The sequence below is a fragment of the Polypterus senegalus genome, chromosome 2 (genome assembly GCF_016835505.1).
Source record: "Polypterus senegalus isolate Bchr_013 chromosome 2, ASM1683550v1, whole genome shotgun sequence".
Taxonomy (NCBI): domain Eukaryota; kingdom Metazoa; phylum Chordata; class Cladistia; order Polypteriformes; family Polypteridae; genus Polypterus; species Polypterus senegalus.
Genome location: NC_053155.1, coordinates 33,762,251 through 33,784,411, shown reverse-complemented (window position 1 = coordinate 33,784,411; position 22,161 = coordinate 33,762,251). Strand labels below are relative to the sequence as shown.

Genomic DNA, 22,161 nt, shown 5'->3' with positions numbered 1-22,161 from the left:
TTATATTTCTCTGTATATATGATATCTGTTCCTAATTTTTTTGTTGACTGTTTTTTCAATCCACTAACATTACTTTTTATCATTAGTATTTTTTCAAAATTTTGTTAATTACTCTTCTTTAGGTATTTTTTCTGTGTTTATATGTTTTGAGTTCCTGCTTTTCTAAACTTTTGGTGTATATCTTAACTTCAATTTGTTTATTATACTGTATTATCCTTTTTTTATTGTACTGTTGTTGCTGTGCTGCCACATTTATATATGTGTATTTATATCAAATGTTTTCTTTAGTTCTAAGTATATATACAGTGGTGTGAAAAACTATTTGCCCCCTTCCTGATTTCTTATTCTTTTGCATGTTTGTCACACAAAATGTTTCTGATCATCAAACACATTTAACCATTAGTCAAATATAACACAAGTAAACACAAAATGCAGTTTTTAAATGAATGTTTTTATTATTTAGGGAGAAAAAAAATCCAAACCTACATGGCCCTGTGTGAAAAAGTAATTGCCCCGTTGTTAAAAATAACCTAACTGTGGTGTATCACACCTGAGTTCAATTTCCGTAGCCACCCCCAGGCCTGATTACTGCCACACCTGTTTCAATCAAGAAATCACTTAAATAGGAGCTGCCTGACACAGAGAAGTAAACCAAAAGCACCTCAAAAGCTAGACATCATGCCAAGATCCAAAGAAATTCAGGAACAAATGAGAACAGAAGTAATTGAGATCTATCAGTCTGGTAAAGGTTATAAAGCCATTTCTAAAGCTTTGGGACTTCAGCGAACCACAGTGAGAGCCATTATCCAAAAATGGCAAAAACATGGAACAGTGGTGAACCTTCCCAGGAGTGGCCGGCCGACCAAAATTACCCCAAGAGCGCAGAGACGACTCATCCGAGAGGTCACAAAAGACCCCAGGACAACATCTAAAGAATTGCAGGCCTCACTTGCCTCATTTAAGGTCAGTGTTCACGACTCCACCATAAGTAAGAGACTGGGCAAAAACGGCCTGCATGGCAGATTTCCAAGATGCAAACCACTGTTAAGCAAAAGAACATTAGGGCTCATCTCAATTTTGCTAAGAAACATCTCAATGATTGCCAAGACTTTTGGGAAAATACCTTGTGGACTGATGAGACAAAAGTTGAACTTTTTGGAAGGCAAATGTCCCGTTACATCTGGCGTAAAAGGAACACAGCATTTCAGAAAAAGAACATCATACCAACAGTAAAGTATGGTGGTGGTAGTGTGATGGTCTGGGGTTGTTTTGCTGCTTCAGGACCTGGAAGGCTTGCTGTGATAGATGGAACCATGAATTCTACTGTCTACCAAAAATCCTGAAGGAGAATGTCCAGCCATCTGTTCGTCAACTCAAGCTGAAGCGATCTTGGGTGCCGCAACAGGACAATGACCCAAAACACACCAGCAAATCCACCTCTGAATGGCTGAAGAAAAACAAAATGAAGACTTTGGAGTGGCCTAGTCAAAGTCCTGACCTGAATCCAATTGAGATGCTATGGCATGACCTTAAAAAGGCGGTTCATGCTAGAAAACCCTCAAATAAAGCTGAATTACAACAATTCTGCAAAGATGAGTGGGCCAAAATTCCTCCAGAGCGCTGTAAAAGACTCATTGCAAGTTATGGCAAACGCTTGATTGCAGTTATTGCTGCTAAGGGTGGCCCAACCAGTTATTAGGTTCAGGGGGCAATTACTTTTTCACACAGGGCCATGTAGGTTTGGATTTTTTTTTCTCCCTAAATAATAAAAACATTCATTTAAAAACTGCATTTTGTGTTTACTTGTGTTATATTTGACTAATGGTTAAATGTGTTTGATGATCAGAAACATTTTGTGTGACAAAAATGCAAAAGAATAAGAAATCAGGAAGGGGGCAAATAGTTTTTCACACCACTGTATATATATAAAGAAAGAGAGGTTTTATGTATTTTTTTGCCTATTATTTTTTTTAAAACAAATATTTTTTCTTAAAATAGATTATGTTCTGATATCATTATCATTCACCCAATGCTCTGACCACCAAAGGGTCAGGTTCCATTTCTGTCATCTTAGAACAAAATGATGAGGCTAAAAATTGCACAAAAAATGTGTCCTTTTCTGCCTAATCTAAATATCTGTTGTGAAATACAGATGGTAGGATCGGAATTTGGCGAAAACAGCTTGTATCCAGAGTGGTTGTGGTAGTGTAATGGAGTGTACATGCATTATTCCACTTGATTTCACTTTTGCTGATTATGTACTCCTGTAGATCCCTTCATGGTCACAGTCTAACCTTTTTTCAAATGTATAATGCGCAATGTCAAAATGCACATGTCAACATGAGGTTCAAGGCAAAAAAATGTGCAGGTGATACTTTTGAGTCACCATGGACCAAAATCTTTTAGGAAAATTATAGCAGTTTGTTGAATCCAAGCCTTAAAGTATCCGGACTTCTCGGGAGGCAAAATTAGTTATACAGTATGTATGCTCATGTATGTAATTTGACAAATAAAACAGAAGGCCAGGCAGGTGAACATGTGAGCCCACTATTAAGTATGATGTCCATTTTAGGGCATTGTCATTTCTTATTTTTTTAATCAGGAATCACCCTCAAGTGTTGTCAAGCCTTGCCTTCCATCTTTGTTGAATTCTTACATGTTTCCTCTATCAGCTCATTACAAACATTTGCTTGACAGCATACCTTTAAAAGCAAAAATATATAAAGGGACAAAAACATGAGCTTGAGTGGCTTTGGTCTAATCTTTGGAAAGAATAAACAAGTAAAAGGGAAAAGTGCCTGAGTAAGAGAAGAAGTTCAGACGAAGAAAAAGAGATGAAACATCTCTGTAAATGTACTGTTAATTAAAAAAAGTAACAGGGGAATCTGTGAGAAAATAATTCAGATACACAGGTTGTGAAGTAGGTGATCCGTGAACGCCATAACATTAGTGTGGAGCAGTAAAACGGTGGTCTGATAAAGAAGTAAGGTGGTTGATAAGTGACAGAACAGAGTAGTCAGTCTGTGATAAGTAGGAGTGAAACTGACCTGTGATTAAAAGAATTTCTGATTAAGATGGAGTTCTAAATATTAAATGATAGACACCAAAAGTGTCACATGCCACTTATGAATTTGATAATCAATCTAATCAATGTTCTTTGGGTTTAGCTGTTTTTTACTGTAATTGTTCCAACTTTTGTGCTCATTTAAGGTGTCACAGTAGAGTAGCAGCTATATCGTTAGACCCTGCTTTGATTCTTCTCTCAGGTACCCTCCGTATGGATTGCTATGTGGAAACTCAGCTTCTTCCCATATCCTAAAAGGCATATAATTAGCCTGGTCTTAATGAGCAAGACTTTCTTGGACAAAAACTTAATTTATTTCTATAGCACATTTTCATATGTGAATGTACCTTAAAGTACTTTACAATACTAAAAGCTAAACAGCATTGCTAAAGTAAGTCAAAACGAAAGAACATCAGACAATCATAATGCCCTGCCTAATTACAAACTATGGTCAGATGGCCCAGGAGGACAGGAAAATAAGAAAAAAAAAAACTTTACTTGGTGGGTTGATGGGAAAATAAACCTGTTCGATCTCCAAGGCCAAAAGATTGCCCAGCTCGCCCTGGCCATTCTACATTGAATGTGTCACCATTAACCGGATACTCCTTCGGAGCTGTTTTCCTTTATCATCCCAGGATCTCAGGGTAGGCTGTAGTATACTTAGGCCAGGGAGCACCACCACAGAGTACCAGAAAATACATAAAAAGTAGCAATTAGTGGCCAGTCAATAGAATTGCATTTCATGAAAGAATAAATTTCCTCCTCCCTTCAGTATGAAGCAATGCTAGTGATGCATCTAATTTCTTAAGTGATCAAGAGAACGTTGGATTGAAGAGGTGGGTTCTTAGCGGTTCTTTTTCGTCTGTACTGGCCTAGCGTATCTGTAATGCTAAAATATTCCATATTTTGTTACATTTTTAAACTCACTCCTAAATACACAGGCAGCTAGTGTAACAATGCTAATACTGGAGTTAAATGTCTTGCTTTTGCATTTTAGACTAATTGTAGCTGACTTACATCTTTTTTTTGGGTAATCCTGATAGGAATGCATTGCAGTACTTTATCTAGATGCCGTTTATTAACTTTTCAGCATCTTACAATGACATAAGATTTAACTTGTGCAATGCTTTTTAAACGAAAGAGCACAGTCTTAGTGATGGCCTCATGTGAGAATTAAAGTTTAGCTCTGAATCTAAATTTACTTCCAAGCCAAGTGGACTAGTTTATTCCTATGGTTGCTGACAATAATTAAAATTTATGTTTTTTTTCCTTGTTCAGTTTAAGCAAATTATTACTCATTCATTTGGTGATGCTGCTAAGACACTGGATCATAGGATTTAGAGCCTCGGGATCATCTGGTGATCATCTAGTGATATCAATAAATAAATCTGCAGGTTGTTTGCATACCTATTTTGATTCACTCTATGTTTTGAAATGTATCAGGCCTGATGGAAACCTGTAGCTACAGGAAAATAACGGGCCCAAAATGGATACCTGTGGCACACCATACATCATATCATAGATTTCTGATGTGTAATGACCAACAAAGAACTTTTAAGAGTGAAATCAAGTCAACGCACTGCCAAAAAGGACAACCCACTGTCCACAGCGGTCAGTAGAAATGTTGTGATTAATGGAGTCAAATGCAGCACTCAGGTCTAGTAGAACAGGAACCGATTGCTCATTTGAATCAGCTTTTTAGACACAAGTCATTGGTTACTTTAACTAAAGCTGTTTCTATTTTATGATTTGGTCTGAAAACCTGACTGATACTTATCCAGAGCAGAAGTGGTCATTTAATTGTTGATAAACTACTTTTCTAGAATTTTAATAAAAAGGAAGTTTAGAGAGGGGTTTAAAATCGCTCATGCCGGAATAGTCAAGATTATTGTTATTAAGTAGTGGCTTAATTACAGCAGTTTTTTTAGAGAATAAGGAAAAATGCCTGTGTCCAATGAACAATTAACTAAATCAAATGCAGTGTTGATTAGCAAATCAGTGATGTTTTTAAAAAAGCATGTAGGGACTGGATCAAGTACCTGTGTGAATGTTGTTAACTGAGTTATTAATTTTCGAAGATCAGTTAGGCTTATTTTATTACAGGAGTTTAATTGTGTACATTATGTTGAGGCTCAGCAAGGTTTTTCCTTGACGTCAGTAGTATATGATGTTTTATTAGATACTTTCTCTGCAAATAATGTTACGAATGTCTCATATTTAGTCACCGATAGTTTAAGCATCCTTTCAATAGACTGAGCCACTGGTTGTAAATAAAATGCTTGGATTTCCTGCTATATTTTTAAAATTGTGGAGATGAAGGGTCATCTCTCAGATTGATCTAAGATATTATTTATATATATATATATATATAAACCGGATTCCAAAAAAGTTGGGACACTATACAAATCGTGAATAAAAACTGAATGCAATGATGTGGAGGTGCCAACTTCTAATATTTTATTCAGAATAGAACATAAATCACGGAACAAAAGTTTAAACTGAGAAAATGTATCATTTTAAGGGAAAAATATGTTGATTCAGAATTTCATGGTGTCAACAAATCCCAAAAAAGTTGGGACAAGGCCATTTTCACCACTGTGTGGCATCTCCCCTTCTTACAACACTCAACAGACGTCTGGGGACCGAGGAGACCAGTTTCTCAAGTTTAGAAATAGGAATGCTCTCCCATTCTTGTCTAATACAGGCCTCTAACTGTTCAATCGTCTTGGGCCTTCTTTGTCGCACCTTCCTCTTTATGATGCGCCAAATGTTCTCTATAGGTGAAAGATCTGGACTGCAGACTGGCCATTTCAGTACCCGGATCCTTCTACGCAGCCATGATGTTGTGATTGATGCAGAATGTGGTCTGGCATTATCTTGTTGAAAAATGCAGGGTCTTCCCTGAAAGAGATGACGCCTGGATGGGAGCATATGTTGTTCTAGAACCTGAATATATTTTTCTGCATTGATGGTGCCTTTCCAGACATGCAAGCTGCCCATGCCACACGCACTCATGCAACCCCATACCATCAGAGATGCAGGCTTCTGAACTGAGCGTTGATAACAACTTGGGTTGTCCTTGTCCTCTTTGGTCCGGATGACATGGCGTCCCAGATTTCCAAAAGAACTTTGAATCGTGACTCGGCTGACCACAGAACAGTCTTCCATTTTGCCACACTCCATTTTAAATGATCCCTGGCCCAGTGAAAACGCCTGAGCTTGTGGATCTTGCTTAGAAATGGCTTCTTCTTTGCACTGTAGAGTTTCAGCTGGCAACGGCGGATGGCACGGTGGATTGTGTTCACTGACAATGGTTTCTGGAAGTATTCCTGAGCCCATTCTGTGATTTCCTTTACAGTAGCATTCCTGTTTGTGGTGCAGTGTCGTTTAAGGGCCCGGAGATCACGGGCATCCAGTATGGTTTTACGGCCTTGACCCTTACGCACAGAGATTGTTCCAGATTCTCTGAATCTTCGGATGATGTTATGCACAGTTGATGATGATAGATGCAAAGTCTTTGCAATTTTTCGCTGGGTAACACCTTTCTGATATTGCTCCACTATCTTTCTGCGCAACATTGTGGGAATTGGTGATCCTCTACCCATCTTGGCTTCTGAGAGACACTGCCACTCTGAGAAGCTCTTTTATACCCAATCATGTTGCCAATTGACCTAATTAGTGTTTATTGGTCTTCCAGCTCTTCGTTATGCTCAAATTTACTTTTTCCAGCCTCTTATTGCTATACTTGTCCCAACTTTTTTGGGATTTGTTGACACTGTGAAATTTTGAATCAACATATTTTTCCTTTAAAATGATACATTTACTCGGATTAAACGTTTGATCTGTCATCTACGTTCTATTACAAATAAAATATTGACATTTGCCATCTCCACATCATTGCATTCAGTTTTTATTCACAATTTGTTTAGTGTCCAAACTTTTTTGGAATCCGGTTTGTATATATATATATATATATATTTTAGATATTTATTAGTAATCCCCAAGAAGAAATTATTCTTTTTCATGACCTTTAGGGGTCAGAGCACGGTGTCAGACATTATACAGCTCCCCTGAAGCAGTTTTAAGGTTAAGAGTCTTGCTCAAGGGCTCATCTGTCATTAATGGGATTTGAACCGTGGAACCTTCCAGATACCAGTGAAGACTCTTAGCCTCAGAGCCACCACTCCGCCTTAATGTAAATCTTTAGTATTTTATCTTGGATTGTTAGCTTAGTTCTTCTCCATTTATGCTCAGCCTTACTGCGTTCTCTCTTAAGTTTCCTAACTACCTCTCTCTTCCAGGGTATTGCAGTTTTTCAGACATTGTCAGCCATTGACTTTTACATTAAAGCTTCAGCCTTAGCATATACTTTGTTGATTGTATCAGAGTTGATGCTAGAGGAAGATTGAATATTAGAAAAGACAGAGGCAGCAGGGGTATCATCAAAAAAGAAATCATTAAAATGTGCTTTTGTTTAGTCCCAGTAAGTGGTGTTGATAAATTACAGAAAATACAGTAATGACTGGACATACCCATATCCACTATCTGATTGACATCAATTCTAAGCCCACACAAGATGACCAGGTCTAATGTGTGCCTCCCTTATGTTTTGACTGGTGATATGTTGAGTAAGGTCAAAAACCTTTAAAAGATCCATTAATTCTGTAGCTTTGGGATCAGAGTGATTATCTACATGAAAGTTAATATCACCTAGTATTAGGACGTTGTCTTAATGTTATTTACAACAAATAATAAATCAGAAAACTCATTAATAACTAAAACATAATATTTTGGTGGCCAATAAATAGAAAAAGGGAATGCACTACTCCTGTAATAATGACAGTAAGATTCTCAAAAGGTGTGCAATAAAACTGCCAAAACTGGCATCCTTATAATTTGCATTGCTGGAGAAAATATTTGCTTGTCCACTGCCTTTCTTTCCTTAATGCTCTGACTGGGTAAAAAAAAAAATTAAAAATAACTTTGACGATGCTGCCTCAATAAATACTGGCGATCCATCACCACTGAGCTAAGTTTCACATTACATTAAAATATCTATTTTCTTATCAGTAATTAGATAATTTTCGTAAAATGTTTTACTAGTTAATGCTCTAATCTATACTAATAAAAGGCAAAGCCCTCACTCACTCATCACTAATTCTCCAACTTCCCGTGTGGGTGGAAGGCTGAAATTTGGCAGGTTCATTCCTTACAGCTTCCTTACAAAAGTTGGGCAGGTTTTATATCGAAATTCTACGCGTAATGGTCATAACTGGAAGCTGTTTTTCTCCATTTACTGTAATGGAGATGAGCTTGAACGCCATGGGGGCGGAGTTTCGTGTGACATCATCACACCTCCCACGTAATCACGCAGTACATAGAAAACCAGGAAGACCTCCAAAAAGCGCTGAAGAAAACATGCATTATATAATTGAGAAGGCAGCGAAACAATAAGAAGCGAGCGAGTGACATATACAACCATATTCATGAGTTCTGCTACTTCGGAAACAAAGCACGATGTAAACCTACACTTTAAATTAAGTTCATAGACAGGCTGCCGCTGGCGTTTGTAATTTAGTGCCTGCCCATATAAGGCCGTCCGTCAGCGGCAATCCAATAGCAAACTCCCACTAAATATTCACGGGTGAAGGACTGTGTTTATGGAGAGGAAGATGAGATGGTCAGGGTGGTGTTTGACACAAACTCAGCGAAACTGCGAGAGAAAGTTTTAAGTGCCAGGACTAAGGTAACATTAAATACAGCCACGGACATAGCACGAGATGGCACCAGCACAGCTGGGAACCTTCGATGCATGTACACCGAGCGGCTCACGTGAACTGGCGCAGTGCACAGATAAAAGCAACAGTTCCAAAGCGCTGAACAAAACCGAATTACACAATTGAAAAGGCAGCAAAAAATATGAAGCGTCTGATACATACAAACATATTCATAAATCCAACTACTGCGGAAACAAAGCACACGTTGGAAAAAGTCAATGTCCCGCTAAAGGAAGACAGTGTAAAAAAAACCCGTGCATGCAGTGTGTCAGGTCTCAGATAAAGAAGAAGACGAGCTGTTTATTGATGCAGTAAGAAACGAATCGATGAATGAAACCTGTTATCTTTACAACGATTGACAAACACGGAATGTAACTTGAACACAACACATCCTACAAATACGAACCTGATTGAAAGAAATAATGATAATCAAATCCTTGATGACAGCAACACTCAGTAACACTCACAAAACAAATACTGTATATTGACAGTCATGTTACGTTATTTTTAAAATGTTCCCTTTTCTTTTTCTAGCTTTTTAACACACTACTTCTCCGCTGCGATACACGGGTATATATATGTATATATATATCCCGATCTACATACTCGAATAATGGATACTTTATTCGCCATCAATGATTGTTTTGGTAAAGCCATACTCAGTGTATTCATTAGATGAACGGTAAAAAAGTAAAAGCGAGGGGAGGATGACTTATTCAGGCATGCAGGCAAAACCACAATAGCACGCGGGCTCGATGTACAAAAAAATATATCTTTTCAAGTTCTATTTAGTCCATATGTGTCAAACTCAAGGCCCGCAGGCAACATCCGCCCGGTGTAATTGTATCCGGCCCGCGAGATCATTTTATATACTGTTTTATTGTTATTAATGGCCCGGAGATATGACGCGTTGGTAACACAATAAACTACAGATCCCATAATGCAGCGCTTCAGCAGCCTTGCCGAACACTTACCGCGTCCCCGCGGTCTCTTCAGTCGTCTCCTTACTTTGCGATGGAAGCAGCTTTCTCACAGCTTCTGCACTGTTTTATAAACGAACGATATATAAGAAAGTCCTTTTTCCTTGCTTCGCCAATGAAGCAGCCTTTTTATTTAATCCACGGGTTCTCCGCTGTTTCATTGTTCATTTATTACGATTTTTATAGTTATTGTGTAGGTTTTATTTAATCTACGGGTTCTCTTCTGTGTTCACTGCGGTGTCTTCTTTCGTTTAGGAGCTTCGCCAAGGAAGCAGCTTTCTCACAGCTTCTGCACTGTTTTAAAAACAAACGACATATAAGAAAGTCCTTTTTCCTTGATTCACCAACGAAGCAACCGTTTTATTTAATTCACGTGTTCTCTTCTATTTTATTGTTCATTTGTTACGATTGTTACAGTTATTGTGTAGCTATTTTAGACTTACTTTACTGTTCAAATACCCATTTCCTTTATTTAATCCGCGGACTCTCCGCTATTTTTTTGTTCCTTTATTACGATTAGAGTTATTTATTGCTTCCCTTCTTTCGCTGACTGCCTGCCCATATAAGCCGCTGCGCTGTTTTTTTGTCAAGCAGCCTTTACATGGCTTCTCCTCTATTTTATAAACAAACGCCATATAAGGCCGTCATTTTTCTTTGCTTCGCCGAATTAGCAGCCTTTTTATTTAATCCACGGGTTCTCCGCAGTTTTATTGTTCGTTTATTACGATTGTTATACTTATTGTATAGGTATTTTATACTTTGTTTACTGATCAAGAAATCATTCCCTTCAGTATTTCACCGCTGCGAAGCGCGGGTATTTTGCTAGTATTAAATAATTATGTATTAAGAGTGTCAGAAAGAGACTTCTGCCCAGAAACTGTAGTACAACTAGAAATACATATTGAGATACTGACATGAATACCAAACTGTCTGTGCTCTTTAACAAATCTGCAGTTTGTAAATATACAGTAGACTCGATATACTTGCTTAGATAGATAGAGAGAGGCTAGGCGCACACGCTGATACAGTGCATTGTCGCACCCACCACATGATCCCAGATTAGGACTCAAGTGCAGCCATGCAACGGGTGACATCTCAGCAGCACACTAGTGCAGATGGAATGGAACCAGTATGAGGTTTTTTATGGTGGCTGGAATGCCAATTCTGCCACCAACCCCCAGGTTTTCTCTGCAGATTGGAGGGCCTACATGCAGGGCTGGATGCAGATTAACTTAGACCCATTGCATATTTATTGCATTTTTCTACAAGGTCATGACTATTATTATCGAGTAATTGAAGATGGTCATGAATCTTGTATTACCTTTTTAATGTTAACATAGGGGATAAATAAAGTAGGGGGCAGCCCAACTTTAGAAGCATTGTATCAACAACAACAACATTTATTTCTATAGCACATTTTCATACAAATAGTGTAGCTCAAAATGCTTTACATGATGAAGAAAGAGAAAAAAAGACAAAGTAAGAATTAAAATAAGACAAAACTCATTAACATAGAATAAAAGTAAGGTCCGATGGCCAGGGAGGACAGAAAAAACAAAAAACACTCCAAACGGCTGGAGAAAAAAATAAAATCTGCAGAGGTTCCAGGCCATGAGACCATCCAGCCCCCTTTCGCCATTCTATCTAACATAAATGATCTAAATCAGTCCTCATTGTATTCAGGGTTCTTCTGGCCTTTAATCCATCAATGTAGGAACATCACGGTGCTTTGATTAGGTGGTGATGGCGCAGGTCGCCACCACAGAAAACCAGGAAAAGAACAGAAGAGAGAGTAGGGGTCAGTACAGATTTTGGAGCCAACGTTACTAATAATGAATATACAGAGCATCAAGATTAAACTAAAATGAAGTTATGAGAAGGCCATGTTAAAATAATGTGTTTTCAGCAGAGTTTTAAAATGCTACACTGTATCAGCCTGGTGAATTCCTATCTGTAAGCTATTCCAGATTTTAGGTGCATTACAGCAGAAGGCCGCCTCACCACTTCTTTTAAGTTTTGCTTTTGGAATTCTAAGCAGACACTCATTTGAGGATCTAAGGTTATGATTTGGAATATAAGGTGTCAGACATTCCGATATATAAGATGGAGCGAGATTATTTAAGGCTTTATAAACCATAAGCAGAATTTTAAAATCAATCCTGAATGACACAGGTAACCAGTGTAGTGACATCAAAACTGGAAAAATGTGTTTGGATTTTCTTTTCCTAGTTAAGATTCTAGCAGCTGCATTCTGCACTCGTTGCAAACGATTTATGTCTTTTTTGGGTAGTCCTGAGAGGAGTGCGTTACAGTAATCTAGTCGACTGAAAACAAAAGCGTGAACTAATTTCTCAGTATCTTTCAGTGATATAAGAGGTCTAACTTTTGCTATATTACTTAAGTGACAAAATGCTGTCCTAGTGATCTGATTAATATGCGATTTAAAATTCAGGTCAGAATCAATAGTTACCACTAAATTCTTTACCTCTGTCTTGACTTTTAATCCTAATGCATCAAGTTTATTTCTAATAACCTCATTATATCCATTATTGCCAATCACTAAAATTTCAGTTTTCTCTTTATTTAACTTGAGAAAATTACTATTCATCCATTCAGAAACACAAGTAAGACACTGTGTTAGTGAATCAAGAGAGTCGGGGTCATCAGGGGCTATTGACAAATACAGTTACGTGTCATAAGCATAGCTGTGGTAGCTCACGTTGTGCCCCGAGGTAATCTGACCAATCTCCCAGTAGTCATTAAAGCCAGTGTTGTTTTCCAACACCAGAGGATGTCAGCCAATCATTCAAGGAAAGAAGTCTGCTGTAATCCTTGTTGGATCTTCTGATTATTGGCAGTGGTTCGGAGCGTTCAGGGTCTTCTCATTGACAGCTTGAATAAGTAATACAAAGTCCTTCTTCTGCACTTTTGGTTTAGGATATCTGATGTCATTAATACCAGCATGCAGCACCACAGTTCCAATATCTCTGATCCAATGCTTGTCAAGAACTGACGAGGAAATCCTTGTAATGTCCATAACACTGACGCCAGGGAAGCAGAATACAAACATCTTATGAATATTGGTTGAAAAGTTCAGGTCGCAGGCAGTAGAGCTGCCAATAATATGTACGTCTTAACAGTCAGCAAAATCATAAGAGATCTGATTGGATCAGACCAAACAGTCTGGGAATATACAGGAGGTTTTCTGCTCATGCTCACCATTCCAAAAACAGTTTTCACTTGAGCCCACCCTTTCAACTTCGATGAGTGAAAATGACAATTTTCATTTTAAGGCATATTTCATGTTGTGTTTAGTGTCACAGAAATAAATACATTAAATAAATAAGCAACAAATAATGTTTCTATAGCACATTTAATTATTTACGTTCACATATTACATTTTTTATTTCACATTTCACAATTTGTTTTATTTGAATATTTACTTATTTATTTAGTTATACTCAAAATATTCTTGTATAGGATGCCAATCGTGGCCTTCTGACCTTAGCTCTAGACCTAGAATAAAACTGTGTGGCATTGCTGTTATGATCACTAGTTTGGTGTGACTGCCATTTGTGCCCTCTTTAGATGTGCCTAGATGTTAATTAAAGTTGGAGGCCTGGAATTAGCTAGCAGCAAATATGGTGGGTCCTTTAAAATGTGATAGAGACTGTGAGTGAAAAGAATGAACAAAAAGCAAAGATCTGAGATGGCTGGAAGAAGTGAAGGGGTTGCAAATCTGTGAGGACCGCATAGCTAGTTTTGCAGAGAAGAGTGAATAACCTCCAGAAGCAACACCGTAATGCACATAGTGCCCCATGTGTGATTTAAATTTTATTAACAATAGAGAAGTCTGTTTTTTACTGTTTTACTGTTCGTGTGCATATCTTTAGACTTTATTTTTTGGAAATGACATGATCACTCCTTGATGCTTGTGATTGCTACTTTTTCTGGTAAGGTAAGGTAATTTAATGAGGCAGCACGGTGGCGCAGTGGGTAGTGCTGCTGCCTCACAGTTAGGAGACCCGGGTTCACCTCTCGGGTCCTCCCTGCGTGGAGTTTGCATGTTCTCCCCGTGTCTGTGTGGGTTTCCTCTGGATACTCCGGTTTCCTCCCACAGTCCAAAGACATGCAGGTTAGGTGCATTGGTGATCCTAAATTGTCCAGTGTGTGTGTGTGTGTGTGTGTGCCTTGCGGTGAGCTGGCGCCCTGCCCGGGGTTTGTTTCCTGCCTTGCGCCCTGTGTTGGATGGGATTGGCTCCAGCGCATCCCCGTGACCCTGTAGTTAGGATATAGCGGGTTGGATAATGGATGGATGGTAATATAATGAAGTAAGTAGTTTTAGTATGAAAATGTGTAAACCTGCAACTTCTTGATCTAAAAGTGGTCAGTGCGTATCAGTCATGTGGTGTGATTTTAAGCCACAGCAGTGATGGCTGAGGATCCCCGTGTGACCGTAATGAATTACACACCATGTAAAATTAAATGGAATAATGAATTTTTAATACAACATAATTTTTTTCCAATGGCTTGTTCTTACTCTTGTTCTAGCATGCCTATACAGTATGTAACAGCCTAGGGCTACCATATATTGCAACATAAATTTGGTCTAATTGTTAATTATTTGGAATTTTAAACTTTATTGTGTAATGGTGATAGAGCTATTCTGTGCAAATGACAAACAGATTGACAAAACGTGATGAGAAAAAAAAAATGCCCTCCTCTTTTTATCCATTCAGTCCTGAGCTTTCTGGAGCTAATTGGCTGCAAATCCCAATGGGCCGTGTTTCAACTTGATTATAAATTATTACCTATCAAGTACAAGCAAGCAAGGCTTCATTTGCCACCATCTGAAGCAGATAATGAAATGTTTGTGTTTGGCTTTGTTGATAATCATATCTTCTTTTTCTTTTTTTTCTTTTGCAGCTGGGCATATTGACAGTGAGGGTCATGAGGCAGTGAAAAGAATCAAGGCTGAATACCCAAATGAAAAAGGTATAGTTACTGTGTTCTTCTCAGCTTTAACTCTGTGATTCCCCTTAAAGCAGAACATGAATATTTCATTTCTTGTGAAAGCCTCTTCTTCTTATATAAAAGATTCTGCATGGGATGTTTATGGCTATTGTAGAGGTTAGTGGTGACTTGTAAGCAGACACCGCAGCCCATACGGCTTTGTTTGGTCTCAGAAGAAAGGTGATGTGTGAATTATGCCCATTTATATGTCTTTGCTCATGGACTGTGTTTTCCTATTCTTAGGACGTTTTCCAAATAGTATACTCATGCAAACACATGCATCCTCTCTTTAGATTTACCTGTACTCACTATTCAACTCATATGACTGATGGGACAACATGGAAACTACACATAGGAGACACTCTTGACAGAATCAGTCCACACTGTAGTCTGTGTTTTGGGGGTTAATGAGAAAGTTAACTCATACTAACGAACTAACCTTGTTCACAATGACTTTGATTGAGCAGGCTGACTCCATGTTGAGCATTTCTAGCAGTCCACAGAATATCAGAGCAGTTGAGCTACTTCCACTGAGACACTTAATACTTCATGATTTTCTAAATTTCTGTATCTTCAGTAAGCTTTTGATTCCCCTACAAAAACAATCTTACAGTGTTTGTGGGCTCCTTATGCATTTAGGACAAATACTGTAAAACGCCTTGTGGCAGGGTGATAAAGATTATGATGTTTACTGGAGATGGCAAACCAGGAGTTGTGATAAGAGATCCGTGGTGAAGCACGATTTTTAAATAAATAATCAGGTCCCGGATCGTGCAGGTGTGCACATGCCAGCGCTGCTCCGAGGTTATTTGAGGTGCTTGGCTGATCATGCATTCATGTGCAAATTGAAGTGGAAAAGTCAGGTGCCTCTTTCATACCTCAGAGTAGGTGTAGGTCAACACCTGCACCCAATCGGGCAATATAAAAGGAGCCTGTACGATAGAAAGGGTGAAGAAAAATGAGATCAGATGAAAGAAAAGAAAGAATAGTGATTAAGGAAAGAGAAAGAGGCTAGACGGTGAGGAATTGAGGCAGGACTTTAAGAGTATGCCCTGGGGAAGCGAGTGTCAGACTGCGCTTAAGTGATTGTGAGTGTGGGGCTGGTGAAAGCACGCTCTGACTAAACAACGCAGAGAGAAGTAGGAGTGGCCCCCGTTGTACAGCGTCTCCCTCTTGATGACAACGGTTTGGCTGGGGGAGACATGAGAGGGGCTCAGCGGGGAGTCCTTCTGGTGCCGACAGGTTGGCAGTGGGACCCAGAACCTAGGATTTAGTGAAAGACCGTACCTGGTGGAAGGCATCTCCTAATGCTGCAAGGTCCTGAAGGGATAAGCCAAGGAGATGCCAGATTTTAAGAAGAAGCATTAGGGCTTGTGTGTGTTAGAAAAGAAGAACCTGCCTGGGATTTTCACCTCATTTTTATGGCATGTACAGTATTTTTTTTTTTTTTTAACCTTCACATGGCACCTTGGATTTTATGGATTATTTATTTATTGAGGATCTGTTTTTACATCACACTTTTGGACACTTTTGATTTTCATAAAAGCACTTTGCACATTTGCACCAATCCCTTGCTGACTTTGTGTGTCCTCATTTGCCTGGCTCATCTCGGTTAACAACGGTTTCTGGTTCAAGAGGCTCTTCGAAGCAATGAGGGAGTGTGGAACCAATCCAGGTGGTCACAGGAGCCAATGCCTATGCTGTGGCTGACACGTTCTGATAGCACAGTTGACCTACTCGGTGGGCCATCTGACAGCAAAGAGGTTAGGTCAGATATCTTAGAGCAGCTATACCTGCAAAGGTATGTGACTGTGGCAGTTGTCAGAATATCTTTAATTCTTGTTGCTTTAATTTTGTTGTGTTAATTACTTAACAGATCAGTATTAGAGCAAAGCAGAAATCAGAAGGAGAAACATAAATCGCTGTTAGCCAGTAGTGATGAGCAAACCCCACTGAATTTGCTTTGCCTTGAGTTTAGCAAAATCAAAGAAATGTTTCTGAACTCTGCAAAATGCATTGAAGTCATTAGGGAAGGAGGAACCAAGTGGATTATAATTGTGCAATGGTCTTTTAAATGTCCCTCAGGGCTAGTGAAGCTCTTGCCAACTATGCTGGACCAATTATGGCGGCCAAAAATGTGACCATAGCTGTGAGACACAAGACACATATGGAACAAATGTCACAAATAAAATACAAAAAACAGCCACAAACTAGCAAGAAAAAAAATAAAATATAGATAATTGTACAGAAACTGTGCCAAAGTTAGGGCACATGTCACCAAAAGTGCCAGTGTGGGACTGTCTCACTTCATTGTTTGAAGTCGTGGTTCCGTACACAGCGGGAAAGTCTTTTTTGTTACTCTTGTCTCTGTGCAGATGCTTTGCACTTTCTTCTTCCATCAAGAATTAAGAAATGCCTTATAAGTAGTAATACAGTACATCCTTTGTTTTTATTATTTCACAGTGTGTGCTGTGTTATCTGATCAATCAATCAATCAATCAACATTTATTTATATAGCACATATTCATACAAAAAAATGTAGCTCAAAGTGCTTTACAAAATGAATAGAGAAATAGAAGACACAATAAAAAATAAACATAAGTCAACATTAATTAACATAGAATAAGAGTAAGGTCCGATGGCCAGGGTGGACAGAAAAAACAAAAAAAACTCCAAAGGCTGGAGAAAAAAATAAAATCTGTAGGGGTTCCAGTCCCCTCTGGGCAATCTACCTAACATAAGTCAAACAGTCCTCTTTGTATTTAGGGTTTTCATGGAAGGACCTGATGATGATGGTCACGTAGACTTCTGGCTTTCAGTCCATCAATGTTGGAGCATCATGATGCTTTGAGTAGCCTGAAAAAGAAACAGAAGAGAGAGTAGCGGTCAGTATGGATTTTGGAGCCACTGTGAATAGTTATTATGAAGAATTGAACATACAGAGTATCAGTATTAAGTTAAAGTGAAGTTATAAAAAGGCCATATTAAAGTAAAATGAGGGAAATTGAAGGGGAAGTGCTTTAATGCTTGTTTTAACCTGTTGCTGAGCACATGGCTAATTTAAATGTAGTGCTGTGTTGTCAGTGCATAGTCATGTGATCAGTGCTCTGTATCCTTTGGCAGTACTAGCAATACTGCAACACCCTAGTACTGAATGAATAATGCAAATTTTACATGCTTATTTTAGTTGCATGCACACCATAACAAGTATATCCACTTGTTAAGATGTCCAGATTTTACTTTTCAAAGAAGTCACTTGTGCTGGGATATAATCCAAACTTGAAACACTCCTTCATATACAATAGTTCTTTAATAATTTTTTAGTCAATTTGGTCACTGTTATGGACTGGCACCCTGTCCCAGGTTAATTCCTGCCTTTCACCCTATGCTAGCTGGGATAGGCTCCAGTCCCCATACCCCCATAACCGTTGTTTGGATTAAGCAGGTTAGAAAATGACATTGCAATTTGATCAATTTTACTGTGTGAGTTTATATTCATCTACTTAGTACATTTTTTAGTGACTTGCAGGGTTGCTATTTCTCTTGCATAAGAGCAAAGCAGGACAAAAGCAAAACATACAATTTTAGTTTTTTTGTTTTGTCCTAAAATCTATAGCTGAAATGAGTACAGCTACATGCCTTATAACTTACAAGAAATCCTCAGTGTTTTTAAAAATGATCGGTTTTAATGGAACATTTTGCAGTGTAACGAAACAAGCTTCACCAAATAGCCTGTCACTTCTGCTAATGAGCTCTTTCCCTTACAGAAGTTTTGTGCTTTTTCGAGTGAAGAGGAGCTTTAAGTTGCACATGCCAGCTCTTTGACTTCCAACTCCTTCTGTCCTTATCGTAAAAACAGCTGCTGTTTATTTATTTTTACTTGTCTGTACATGAACATTTTCATTATGTGGGAACCTTTTGTACTTCTGAGTTGGTGCTGAATAGTAATATGGCTCTTCCCAGTCCTCCTAGCTGTTACCTAAGGCAGACTGCCATGTGTGCTTTACTTTAAACAAGCTCTGCACTGCATGCAAGTTACACTGACTGCAGGGTCTAAACATATAACGTATCTGTCTCACTTGGATCAGGCAAATGTGCAACTCAACATAAAAAAATCACCTTACAACATCTGTCCATTTACAGCGCTTTCCATAATGTTTTATGGCAAAGACACATTTTTCCTTGATTTTTGCCCTCTGATCCACAGTTTAAAATTACAAATCAAGAAATTCAGACACGATTAAAGTGCCCATTCAAGACTTTCATGTAAGGGTATTTACATATACAGTATTTCAATCACAGCATGTAGAAATTACAACGCTTTACATGATTACTCCCCATTTCAGGGCACCATAATGTTTGGTACATAGAAATGACAGGTCTGTAAAAGCTGTCATATTTAGCACTTTGTTGCATATCCTTTGCATGCAATGCAAAACAAGGAAAAAATTGTCTTTGTCCCAAACATTATTGAGGGCACTGTAGGTCTTTTGTTTGTTCACAGGGTCTAAATAACAATCAAGACAAAACCCCAGACAATTTGAGGGATTTTAAGTATCAGTATAACACCACTTTTTAATTCTCAAAAAGAGGACATCACCTGGTAAAAGAGGAGATCTGGTCATCCTTTATCTATTTATCTATCTAGGTGTTATTTTTTTTTTAAATGCTATCAGTAGATCAACTTTGATCGTAAAATGAAAACAGAAGTCATAAACAGATTTACTCACATCTGTGTGATGTGTTTTTTCCTCCTTGTAGATGCTGCTGTTTTAAGCTATGTGCCTGATTCAGGTACCTTTTAATGGGGAAAAGTCACGAGTGGAACTGAACCTTTTGCAGGCATGGAAGAAAGCAGGTGGAAGTGGGGTGAATTTTGGCAGGAACGGGATGAAACTAAGGTGGGAGCAGGAGATAAAAATCAGTACTCTGCAGACCTCTGCCGCTAATGTCTGAGTAGCAACTTTTAGCAACGCTACGATAGCAACATACCAAGATCAGAAGTCAGAAAATGGCTGCTAAAATTGGAATCAGTGACGAAGGAAACAGGAATCTGTTTAAACTTAAGAAAAAAATGTAAATAATGCAAAATAATCATAAAAAAATACTTTTTAAAAAATACATGATTATGATTTTAGGTATTCGAATTAGTGGCTACATAAAAGGTCAAGAAAAGTGCACAGGACAAAAGAGCACCACCAAATGCACACTGATGAAAGACCGCGAGAAAGTGACAAATGTAAAGGGTCACTCTACTGTGCAATTTATTGCGCCGCCATATAATGTGAGGCAAAACAGCATATATAAGAGACACAACAAAACCATGTAAATTAAACAGGAACTATACTGTGAAATTTATATTGCCACATTGTGTGCAATCCCTTGCAGAAAATGTGTTATTAGCTTTGTGTTGAAATACTCAGTCATTTTAGAGTGCATGGACTCTATAGAGACAAGCAGAGAGAAACACTGGTCCAGGTACTTACAGACTGAATGGAAACAGCTATCTATTGACTGGAAACTCAGCCAGACCATCTTATCTGTTCAACGGCTTTCTAAGGAGCTAAGTCTAGGGCAGGGGTGCCCAATGTGTCGATCGTGATCGACCGGTAGGTCGCAAAGGTAGTTAGTGCAGGTAGATTGTGTTGCATTCAAAAAAAATTTTTTTAAACGTTAGTTTATCGTATATCTTCCCTATGCCATTTTCCACTTGATTGACATATAGGGCGGCCAGTCTGAGATCTCTCTTCTTCTCACACACTGGTCATCCCGCATGCATGATCAAACACGTGAGCTATTGCAAAACTCCAGATGTGATCTAGTTAGCCTTCCAATTTCTATCGACTAAAGAAGGGATTTTAAAAAAAAAATGTTTAGGGAGGGTATGGGCTGGATGTGGAATTGGGAGAGGATTTGTTTTCTCACAATATCACAATGTGCGTTTGTCTGACATCCAAGGTTCGATCCCCGATGAGGGGTGCAGTGGAGCGTGTACGCCTGATGAGCCCAGAATGGGGCGAAACACGTGTTGCGTACTCTTTGCATTATTTGACAGTTAACCATGTAACATTCTATGATCTGATCTCGCAACTGAGATGGCACCCATGGCGCATGTCTGCCAACTTGCAGACCAACCACATGCATTACCTGGTAGGTAACCACCCATACAATCAGATTGTGATTCAGACTTCGAATGATATATATATATATATAATATATACATACAGTATATATATATATATATATATACAGTAATCCCTCCTCGATCGCGGGGGTTGCGTTCCAGACCCCCGCGATAGGTGAAAATCATGTAGAAACCATATGTTTCTATGGTTATTTTTATATATTTTAAGCCCTTATAAACTCTCCCACACTGTTTATAAATATTCCCCGCAGAGTTATACAGCATAATCCCTTTGTATTCTCTTAGATATTAGGTAAGATTCATTGAAATTATGTATATAAACACAATGTTTATATACAGTAAAACCTAAATATTATTTTAAAGATATTGAGTGTCTCCGATATCACATATGTTACAGCCATTACGATAGACATGCCACCAGCAATAAATACGTACAATGCAACAAAAATAGTATACAGTAAATGTGTGTGTACAGTGACACTAAACGTACGTACATGTACTAAGTACTGTAAGTAGAAAATTAATTATGGTTACTCACCAACAATGACTTGTCCGATAACAATGAGTTTTATTTTACTGCACAACAAAGGAGAGCGTTACAGCCCTTAAAGGAGCCTCTTCAGGCGACTGTGTAGCACCGCCGTTGTTCTTCTTCTGGCAGTCTTCAATCCAAATCCCTAAAGCAGATTCCATCCAGCCTTATTACATCCACTTACAACTTGTTTTGCACCCTGGTTAAAAGGACACTGCGGCCGTAGACTTCAACAAATCCAAAACGTTTACCTTTTCGGCAATCGTTAACATCTTCCGTTTGTGCTTGGGCACGGCCCCTGAAGCAGTAGCAGATCATTTTGGAGCCATAATGAAGGGCTTGACTATACACAAAGATAAACACAAAAGAGCACAACTCTTTACACAGCGAAACACGTTGATGCTGAATGAGCGAGACGAGACTTCCTGGTTAACACTGCATTCAGCAAGCAGGAACTTAACTGCGTGCTCTGATTGGTTAGCTTCTCAGTCAGGAGGACTTAACTGCGTGCTCTGATTGGTTAGCTTCTCAGTCATCCGCAAAATAGCGTCCCTTGTATGAAATCAACTGGGCAAACCAACTGAGGAAGCATGTACAGGAAGTAAAAAGACACCTTGTCCGAAGAACCCGCGAAGCAGCGAAAAATCCGC

General features: G+C 38.6%; 1 protein-coding gene across 2 annotated transcripts in view; it reads left to right on the top strand.

The window, feature by feature from the left end:
• Nucleotides 1-22,161, top strand: part of dhrsx (dehydrogenase/reductase (SDR family) X-linked) — a 611,413-nt gene that overhangs the window by 252,640 nt on the left and 336,612 nt on the right. For both annotated transcript variants that reach the window (XM_039743559.1, XM_039743558.1), the window contains exon 3: nt 14,748-14,816. In XM_039743559.1, coding sequence (XP_039599493.1) covers nt 14,748-14,816 — 69 coding nt within the window. The remainder of the gene's footprint in view (nt 1-14,747; nt 14,817-22,161) is intronic.